Source organism: Xenopus laevis, chromosome 9_10S (genome assembly GCF_017654675.1).
Source record: "Xenopus laevis strain J_2021 chromosome 9_10S, Xenopus_laevis_v10.1, whole genome shotgun sequence".
Classification (NCBI taxonomy): Eukaryota; Metazoa; Chordata; class Amphibia; order Anura; family Pipidae; genus Xenopus; species Xenopus laevis.
In genome coordinates, this window is record NC_054388.1 from 40,666,173 (window position 1) to 40,676,662 (window position 10,490).

General features: G+C 42.9%; 1 protein-coding gene across 7 annotated transcripts in view; it reads right to left on the minus strand.

Moving 5' to 3' along the window:
- Positions 1–8,817, minus strand: part of rnf157.S (ring finger protein 157 S homeolog) — a 33,489-nt gene extending 24,672 nt beyond the window's left edge. For 3 of the 7 annotated variants that reach the window (XR_005964460.1, XR_001933251.2, XM_018237425.2), the window contains exons 1-3: positions 8,661–8,817; positions 7,936–8,096; positions 3,349–3,467 (exon numbers count right to left, since the gene is read on the minus strand). Coding sequence is in view for 5 of the 7 variants with exons in the window: in XM_018237425.2 (XP_018092914.1) it covers positions 3,349–3,467; positions 7,936–8,023 (207 nt within the window). In the remaining 2 variants the exon portion in view is untranslated. 7 annotated transcript variants of the gene reach the window in all.
- Positions 8,818–10,490: the final 1,673 nt, after the last annotated feature.

The following is a 10,490-nucleotide window of genomic DNA, read 5'->3' on the forward strand; positions in this document are numbered from 1 at the left end:
TACATGGCAGCAGAGAAACCAGTGCAACTAGCATCAGTATTTAATAATCAGCCTTTTAGTATCATCTTTATTACAGACAAACCTAATTTTCTGCTTGATAATGTGTGACGACCCTAAGCTTAGCTTCTCAACAGCTGCTCAGAGCCCACTGAACATGTGAATGTCACAAACACTTTCCAAGATGGTGACCCCCTGACCTCCTTTAAAGTAGAACTAAACCTTTTGGTACAGGGGGTTAGTAATCCTTTAAAGCACAGCTGGACAGTAAGAGCTTCCTGTGATGCTGTTCTATAGGGTGTAAGGAACTTTAAAGATGCAGTGACTGCTCAGGAAATTAAAGGGGACCGGTCACCCTAAGAAATAATTCCACATTCTATTTTCTGATGTCAGTCAAGCAAAATAAACTTCACATACACTACATAAATTATTTAAATCTTGTTTCTTTTAGTCTTGGACTTCACAATCAAATCAAGCAGGCAGCTGACGTTTTGAGACATTATTATTAAGGCATCATGCCAAAATACGTTTTATGCTCCAGAATGGGTCACCTGATGCCCAAGCCCAAGCACTGGCTACACAATTAGATGGTGAGAAAAGAGGGGGTATTGGGGGAGAGCAGTGACATCTAAGAAGTGACGAATGGAAAGTGAAAATAATTGCTTGCCCTGCCTCTATGCCTAAGGCAGCTGGGACTTCTAAACACGTTTATAGTTTTAATTATAAAAAAAAGAATTTGAGTTTCATATTAAATTTGAAAGGGACTTTTATTATATAGTGTTTTATGTCTGGGTGATATGTTCCCTTTAAGGTGACCATACACAGGCCAATAACAGTTGCAACTCTGCAACTCATAGGCCTGTGGCCAAAAATCAGCCAGGTTTGATTTTCCCAACCAACAAGGAACACATTGATATTGTCCTCATCCAACTGGCCTGTAGACCCTCTGCATGATCTGATCAGTGCCAGAAGTCCAAAGTGGTCCAGCATCTGCGTCAAATCGGGATGAGATAGTAGTAAAAGAACAGATCAGCCAATGTACTACCTCTGACAGTAATCGTACGATAGTTATGTCTGACAAAGCTAGTGACAGTCTCCCACTGAAAATCGTACGATCGGCAATACACGTAGAGATATTACCGGCAGGCGACAGAAATTTTCTAACCTGTCCGATCTCCGCCGGACGAAAAATGCGGGACTCTCCACACACGGTCCGAAAATCGTACGAATCCGAGATTCGTGCGATCGGATCGCTGCGTCAACGGCCAGCTTAAGCGTTAACTTAAAGGAGAACCACCTCTTTAAAGCTGCTAAACTTGGTTAGAAGTTTCCCTAATAATGATATGCAGCAAAGTTGCAGTTTATGAGCTGATAGATAGAGGGACTTGCATGATTTCTGTGGATACAAATACCTCCAATGTGATATGTCAAGTCTATCAGCATTTGGGAGTGTGTGGTAGTAGACTTTTGTAACAAAGCATAACACCCAGGGCTGCTATCAGGGAGGTACAAGAGAGTATTCCAGACAGGGTTCCTGACAGAGGGAGCCCAGGAATTGTGAAAGTGTGAAGGGGGCTTGTGGGGTAGTCGGAAAGGATTTGGAAGGATCATGGAGAGGATATTGGTATAATAGGGCATGGCCTTTGGGTCAGGGATATGCCCATTCGAGCACTACATATTGTTTTTAATTAGCGATTCATTCTACTTGTTGGCAGGGCCCACCAACCAGGGGGCCCAAGTGACCAGTTAACTAATAATTGTTACCCCTGGGGGAGAGTCTGCTAACCTAGTAGTACAAAGCACCACAATTACTGATGGCGGCCCTTGTTAGCACCTTTCCCTTCTACTTGAATTTTACCTACAGCTCTCCTTTATCCATTAGTTTTCTGTGACTGGCCTATTTAAAGCAGAGAGTTAGGAATCTCTCTCTCTACAGCCAACAGTTGCTAGCAGCCAGGCCTACTGTCAGGATATTACAAGGAAGTGCGGTTAGTAGTGTAGGCATATAATGTGCACTGGCAGCAAATGCTAGAATTGATTAACTGGTGGTGGTTAGGGAAGGCGGAAGTACATTGTACATAGGAACAAGCAGAACATGGTACCCAAAAACTAAAAGTGGACAGTGGAGAAGTCCATTCTGTATGTGGTCACTGAGGGGTTAAGCAGAATCAGTATTTGAGTGTGCAGGATTAGCCATGCGTGTGTAAGCAGCATACTGATCAGGAGGAGGGTTGTTATCCTGCTGTGCCCCTGACACATGGCCTGGAAAGGCAGGAGCCAGTGCACAAGGAACATTCACAGGCTCAAGGTGTCAATACATAAACACAGACCAACCAGTATTACAGCAGGCCCCAAAGCTGTCTTTACAGGGCGCAAAATTAAAAACAAACCCAGACTCCAAAATGTTTGGGTACTAACACAGCAACTGCTGTATGCAGTGAGTAGGCAGAGGAACTTAATGTATATCTTTTCTGGGCTGTAACTGTGGAATGGTGTGTGAAAATACCCTTCATGGAGACGAATAGCAATCCGCAGGTGAAACATTTGAATGGAATGCATTAAACACTTGAATAGCGTAATCCTGTGAAATCCTGTGTTACGCGGTTCATGTGTTTTGTATTTTTCATATGTAATTGGTCTCAATAAAGGGGCCACTTTGTTGCCTTTCCTGTAAGAAGAGCAATTTCATGTGAGCAACAAAGCACAACAGCCAAAGAGTTGCAAGTTGCACTAGATTTATTTTGTCTTGGGAACTGCCTCTAATGGCAGTCCAGTACATACACAGTGATCCCTTGCTGATTTGCACTGGTTCATAAACGGATCAGTACACTGCTTAGCTCCGGGTTCTCAAACTATCTGCCTTCCATCTGTTCTGGGCTCAGCATCATCCAAATTACATTAAATTAACATTTTGCTGTTTAATCATAGTTAGCAACAACTACTACCCCTCACTTAGGTAGAACTGAGGAGTCTAGCTGACAGTCCTTCTCCTTTTGCATTAATAGTTTGATCCACCTATAGAACTGACAGCTGGAAAAACAGAGCTGGCAGTTACTGCACCAAAGTTCTAACTGTAATACTGAACCACAAACAAACTAATAACAACAATCAAACAAACAATAACATATCTAATTGCACTGCTAATCGTCAGGCTAACTCTGCTTTGTATGTTTAAAGGGAAAATTATTGTGTGGTTGCTTGACTAAAATACCCTAGCAACCACAAGGAGTCCACATACATTTTAAACCAGGGTTGAGCAACCTGTGGTTCCCCAGAGAGAGTCTCACCACAATATTTGGTGGCAGTGAGCTACCCCTGATTGCGTCACACAGCTAGCATATGTATACATACCGTGACTGGCCGGCTCCCAAGAAAATTCAGGTCACTGTTTTCCCCAAACAAATAGCCCTCAGGGTGGCTGGACTCAAACTTTTCCCCTCCCATTATAAAGTGGCTGCCAAAGTAACTTCCTGGGAACGACAAAGTGACAAAAGTGTTTGGATGCAGAATCAGTGTTATGTCTAGTTTATTAAACCAGCATTAAATATATTACATTAATATCATTGAATAAAATATAGGAACTTTTGTTTATATATAGGAATATATATATTTTATACATTTACATAGTAGGTGATGTTAAGAATTGACACGTGAATCAAGTGCAACCTTTGGCTCAACAAAATGACTTTTCAAATGTTTTAAAAGCCCTACAGGCCATCGACATAACTCTTTCCAGGAAGGGTAAGAAATATTATCACAATGTAGCCAGTGGCTTAAAGGAACAATAACAGCAAAAAATGAAAGTGTTTCACAGGAATGACAATATAATATAGTGTTCCCCTGCACTGGTACAACTGTTTACTTCAGTAGTTTATATAAACAAGCTGCTGTGTAGCCATGGGGGCAGCCATTCAAGCAAAGAATACACAATAGATAACAGAAAAGTCCTGAAGAATCTCATTGTATACTACAGAGCTTATATGTTATCTGCTGTGTATCCTGTGCCTTTTCTACTTTTTCCATCTTGAATGGCTGCCCCCATGGCTACACAGCAGCTTGTTTATATAACCTATAGGATGTAACAAACCCCCCATTGAAAACCATTAGGGCAGGGGCACACAGGCAGATTCAGGGAGATTAAGTCGCCTGGCAACTAATCGCCTCTTCTTCAGGGGCAATAATCTCACTGCCTTCCCCCTGCTAAAATGAAAAATTGGCTGCAGCAATGCACTCGCGGTGCTTCGATTTCCGAAGTCACCCGAAGTTTCCTAGTGAGGCAACTTCAGAAATCGAAGCTCTCATTATAGCAGGGGGAAGGCAGTTCCCGAATCTGCCAGTGTGACCCTGCCCTTACCTTGCCTTGCACATTTTGTTATCTCCCTGTGCACTGGGACAAATGGGGTAGGATAGTGTGTTGTGGGCTGGGACCCCTAGTGCTGATGCAAAAGGGACAAAGACATGGGGCCTGTGGATTTGGCTGGCCCAGAGATCCATAACTATGCCATGAGTTAGGTACAGTACATAGTCCTGAAATATTCCACAGTTCTTTAGAAGAGGGCAACATGATTCCCATCAGTCCCTGCCCCACTGCAGCTTACAGTCTATTTTACTTTGCAGATATTACCCTACCTGGGAGGAAGCCAGAGAAAACAGACATAATACTACTATTTTGCCAAACTACAACAAGGATGTTATTGTCTATACTGCTATTTACTATGCGTATTGCCAAGTGTAAGCCATTTACCCTTATCCCTACTGTTATCAACCTGTTGTTATTTCCAGGGATAAAACTCCGTAAAACTCATAAAGCACAAACACTTCCTCTGTGCCATGTATTATTCATGTCGGTGGCTTTCAGAATCCTTGCATTATTAATCAGCCGAGGTAGGTGCTCTACTAGGGTGGGGCGAGACATTCTCAACTAAAGAGCAATCACCGCAAAGACCTGCATAGTTTCAGCAAAGCAGTCAATGTTGTCAATTCATTCACCTATAGTATAATGTACTTTAAATAGAGCTCTAAATTAAATGGGGGCTCTGTAATATGCAATAGCCTGCACAGCAATGCATGATATAGTCCCAGTGGCTGCTATGGGAGCCACTGGGACTGGGGGTCCTATCTGATGCCAAATTTCCTGCAAAACCAATATCTATGCTTATACCTTCCCTTCACACTGCATTAGGCAGAAGCCCAGTACCATCAGTTCCCTTTCTCCATCACCTGAAACCATTAGTTACATTACATTCACTTTACTTTACATATAAATCTAGTATGTCTCAAGCCTGCCCACAGTCTGCAGGATTCAAATGCTTAGGGGACACTGATTTAGTGACAGCAGCACTGCAGCCACCTCCTGCCCAGTGTAAGGCTCTGCAGGCTTGATGCAATGAGCTAATGCAGTCACACTGTATGCAGGCAAGAACGGCTGGCTAGGTAAAGGCTGCATTCTGCTCTACTCTCACCCATTAAACAATGAGGTTTTACATAAAGCACCTCTTTATCCTCACATGGGGCTCTATGTGCTGCAGAAGGCAGGCAGTAAAGAATAATTAGTGTGTGCTATATACAGACAAATGAAGAGTAGATAATAGAGTTTCTTCTGGCTATCACCTTCTGCACTCACTTGGTGACTATTGGGGTCTCTTCAGCGTGACATTAAAGACAATATGCGGAGGTGCTACTGAGCCACTGAATCAGACCTCCACCTTGGGGATGTGCACAGTGATTAGTATCACTGCCTCACATCCAGTGTCGGCTGGCCCACCGGGATACCAGGAAAACTTCCGGTGGGCCCAGGTGTCAGTGGGCCCTCTTGCTTCTAATCATTTGGCCTATTTCATGGCCATTCCCTATTTCTTTATGGGGGAACATGCTTAATAATTGAAGAATATAGTTAGTATATATAAAAGACTAGGAGAATAAAGAGAGGTTGAGTGAGGAGAGGAGGAATAATAATTTGAAAAGTGGGTCCATGGTCTAAGGTTTTCTGGTGGACCCTGGTATCACAGTCCAACACTGCTCACATCCCTGGTTCTATTCTACTCGGTTACAATCTGCGCAGAGTTTTCATGTTTGCCAAGGCTTCATTCTTCCTACAGTCTAAACACGTATCGGTAGGTTCAATGGAAACTCATAATAGATGGTAAGCTCCAATGAGGTGCTTTGGCATATGTTAGTGATGTATATAGGATAATAAACCTACTAACCCTTTCAGTTCAGTACCTATCTGCCATGCAGAACAAGCTCAACAGTTGCCTATATAAACACGGGGCAATGTATCATTAGTAAAGATCCTTACACACCACTTATCACACACCATAAATAACCTGTGAAATATATATAGTGAATAAAGTACCTCCTCTTGTAAAATATAAGGATACTATAAGTTACCGAGGCGTTCCATGACCATATACAAGCACAAGCCAAGTGTTTTTATACAGGTCATGGAACTCCGAGGTGACTTCTAATATCCTCATATTTTCAACAGGGGGTACTTTATTTATTATAATTCACAGGTTTCAGTGAGTCATGTGACAGACATGACATCACTAAGCTCCGATTATAACAAATGACATCACTTTGTTTTATAAGGATATGATTCATTATATAAACTTTATAATACACAAGAATATCCTGTAAATGATATCCTTATGAACAGTTCCTAATTATGTCATCAATAATCAGTACTTAGTTATGCAATTTCAGGTGACTCACTTTTATAATAAAGTACCCCCTGTGGAAACATGTCGTAAATCAGTTTGGCCTTTTGCTTTGATATGGTCACAGAACTCCTAGGTGACTTATATACTTATATTTTTCAATAGGGATTGTTTTTACTATATAAATGGTACATCAGTTATAAATCTTCCTTAGTGATATCATGCAGGGAAAGTTGTGTGTTTTCAGTAATATACATTTTAAAATATGAGGATATTAGAAGTAACCTAGACATTTCATGCCCTGTACCCTAATGGTCATGGAACTCCTTGGTGACATACAATATCCTTATATAATATACAAAATACATGAATATCTTGTAAATTATATCCTTATAAACGGTTAGTTCTGATGTCATCAGTTATAAACGGTGAGTTCTGATGTCATTTTTGTCACATGACTCACTGAAACTTGTGTATTATAATAAATAAAGTACCCCCAGTTGTAATATGAGGATATTAGAAGTTACCTCGGAGTTCCATGACCTGTATAAAAACACTCGGCCTTCGGCCTCTTGTTTTTATATGGTCATGAAACTCCTCTGTAACTTATAATATCCTTATATTTTATAAGAGGGGGTACTTCATTCACTATATATTACAACAAGAGGTACATCATCCCCTATACAAACCTCTATGCCAGGGCTGTAGTTAAATCTGGTGCTTCCCTAGGCACTGAATATACTCTCACCCCCCATTTTCACCAGTAAGTATTAGTAAGCAGAAAGGAGTGAGGCAAAGATATATGGCCCAAATACTCAGCATTGAGCCAAAGCATTACATACCTTACCCCTAAGCCGTAGCCACAGGCCCGTCACTAGTTAAAACATGAGACATAGCACAGAAATTTAACATTAGGCAGCACAATGCTGCTGTGCCTCTGGGGTCATATGACTTTAAGCAAAAGACTATCTGGATATCACTTGTACGTTCTTTCAATGTCTGCACAGGTTTCACTAACGCAAATGACTCTTGAGCATGCGATAGGGACTTTACAGGGTGAGATTAAGTGGGGCAGGGACAATACAAATACAGTATAAATAGTGGATAAAAAGAGGGATGGCACATACATAGCTTGGCACATAGACCTGCAAAAAAGGTAACAGACAACTAGCATGGCAGTGTCACATACATGTGTTATACATAAAAGGCAAATGTATGGCACATAGTGGCACAGGGACGTGGGACCCACTGCCTTCTCTTGAGAATGAGAGCCACTCACCAGACTTGGGTGGGTATCTGTAGAGGGAATTACATGGCATGTCCATTTCTTCCACTCCAGCATGCTGCCGACTTGCCAGTGCCCCCATCTTCAATGTTCTTTCTTCCAACACTGATAATTTACCATAAATGATAACTTGCCATCGCTCTTCCTGCCAGTCACTGCAATGAGAAAATATATGACTCTCCTGAGACAAAATGATCTGCCATTGAAAAACTGCATGGTATCTGCCATGGCTCAAAATCCAACTATTTGCCTCCCATGCAGACACCCCATCCTATCCCCTAGGCCTGTCACACTTACTGGCATGTACACTATCATTTACTTGCCTCCCCCAATACTATACACAAAGCCTGTCATTCCTGCACTGGCATTTACACTGCCCCATTTGCACTGGGTATTTTGCCCTTTCATACTGACCCCTCCTATTGACACATTTCACCCCTAATCAATGGCACTTGTAGTAGCCCCTGTCTTTGTGAATATTTCTCAGCCATGATCACCAGCCTATACACATAATAAGCCTGTCACCCAAATAATCACCTTCCGTAATGGCCCCTCCCCACTACGATCTTATACACGGGAGCTGTCACTCTGCATAGGCATACACACTGAAAGCCTGCCAATGGCAGAATCCCATGTAACTCAAGCTGCGGCCATCAGCTGCCCCCATTGATCCTGATCCCCGGACCCACAGCCGCAGCCGAACCAGCTTTTACACATACCTGCCCCGGGCCTCTCCGTTCCTGTGCTCAGTTCACCCAACAGCTGCAGAACGCGACTTGACGTCACTCAAGCGTCACACGGTTCCTCCTTGCCATACGCTGCTGTCCAATGGGATAAAGGGGCGGTGTTATGGTCGTCCTGACAACCACCTCCCCTCACCTGGGAAGCACGTGTTTAAATCCCAGCCAAAGGACGAATCCACTGAAGGGCACGGGGGAGGGATTCCTTTTGATGTGATAAATTGGAATAGAATGGGTATTGTGAGAAAGGATGCCCACCACGACGGACTATGAGAAGGCTGGGGATAATGAAAACACTGTAGATATAAAGTTTAGCTTGTGTAGGTGACTATAGATCCAAAATGAATTAAGAGGGTGCCAGTCATGTTCCTGCTAAGGTGTGGACCAACGCACAGGAACAAATATAGGGGGGGGGGGTCTGGCCACCAATGATTTTTTTAAACATTTAGAAGGTCCCTGACCACCAATGTTTTTTAAAATGTTTATGGGGGGGCTGGTGCCATTGTTTTTTTTTTTTTTATTTAAAGGGGGTACTGACCGCCAATTATTTTTTTTACTTGTAGGTGGGCCGTGTCCACCACCCTGGCCAGGGGCAATCCATGAGCTGCTGCCATCTGAGGAGCAACCCCGATGCCACCCCCTCTCCCGCTTAATGCTTAAAAGTTTAGCGTTGGAGCGGGTCAAAAGGGGTTAGATTGCTAGAGCATTGAACGCTAGTTACAGGAGGAGGCTTTTTGCCGCACCTTAAAACTGGCCGCTCACTGCAGCCTAAGGCAAAGTTCTCACTTGCTTCATGGCAGGAGCGGCCCTGACCCTGGTGCAAATGTTTTTTTTTTCTAATTTACATGTATAGGGGGGCCCTGGCCACCAATTATTTTTTAACTAATAGGGGGGGCCCTGACCACCAATGATTTTTTTTAACCTGTAGGGGGCCCCTGACCACCAATGTTTTTTTAAAAAACTTTAATGTGGGACCCTGCTTGCCAATGTTTTGGTTTTTTTTACTTATAAGGGGGCCCTGACCACCAATGGCTTTTTATAACTTGTGAGTGGAGGGGTTTAGCGCTGGTGTCTTTTACTGGGGTGTGGGCGGGGTCTGGGGTGGGTGGGATCTGGGGTGGGCGGGGCCAAGAACATTTTGCTGTATGGGGCTCTGTGATTTCTGAAGGCAGCCCTGCAGAGAGCACACAAACTGTTTCTAGAGAGAGCTGGACAAGAAAAAAAAACTGCAGCACGTCCATTGGCGATGCAATCTGCTAATTAACCAATGCAGCACATCCATTTGGAGACATTGTGGGTGGTGCATCAGGAAGACTGGTGGGCAGGATTGCAGGTAGCAGACCTGTTAGAAAATACGGACTGGTCTCTTCTAACCAGCTGTACTTACCCACAGCACCCCATACTTCCAGTGTGTCACCATCCAGTGCTACATACAGTATGCTTATAGGCTGCACCAGGTCATATTTTCACAAGTACACCTCTGAAATTGACCCTGCTCTTTAAAGTGACATAAAAACCTAAATTCCAGTGGTGTGTATTGCTGAAAAATCTAAACCTAAACTGTATTCCTATAAGCCTATGATTAAGGGAGTTGCTCCCAATACGCGTCAGGTGATGTTGGTTTGTGACTTTTTGCAATAAACCACCTTCTCTTTTTTAACCGGAGTGCCGCCTTTCCATCTTTTTGCATGTGTATTCCTATAAGGACATATAACCACCTTGTATTTAAAATTAGCATATCTTGTCTATAATACAGATACACATTATGGGGCAGATTTACTAAGCTCGAGTGATTGGTTAGAATGTCAA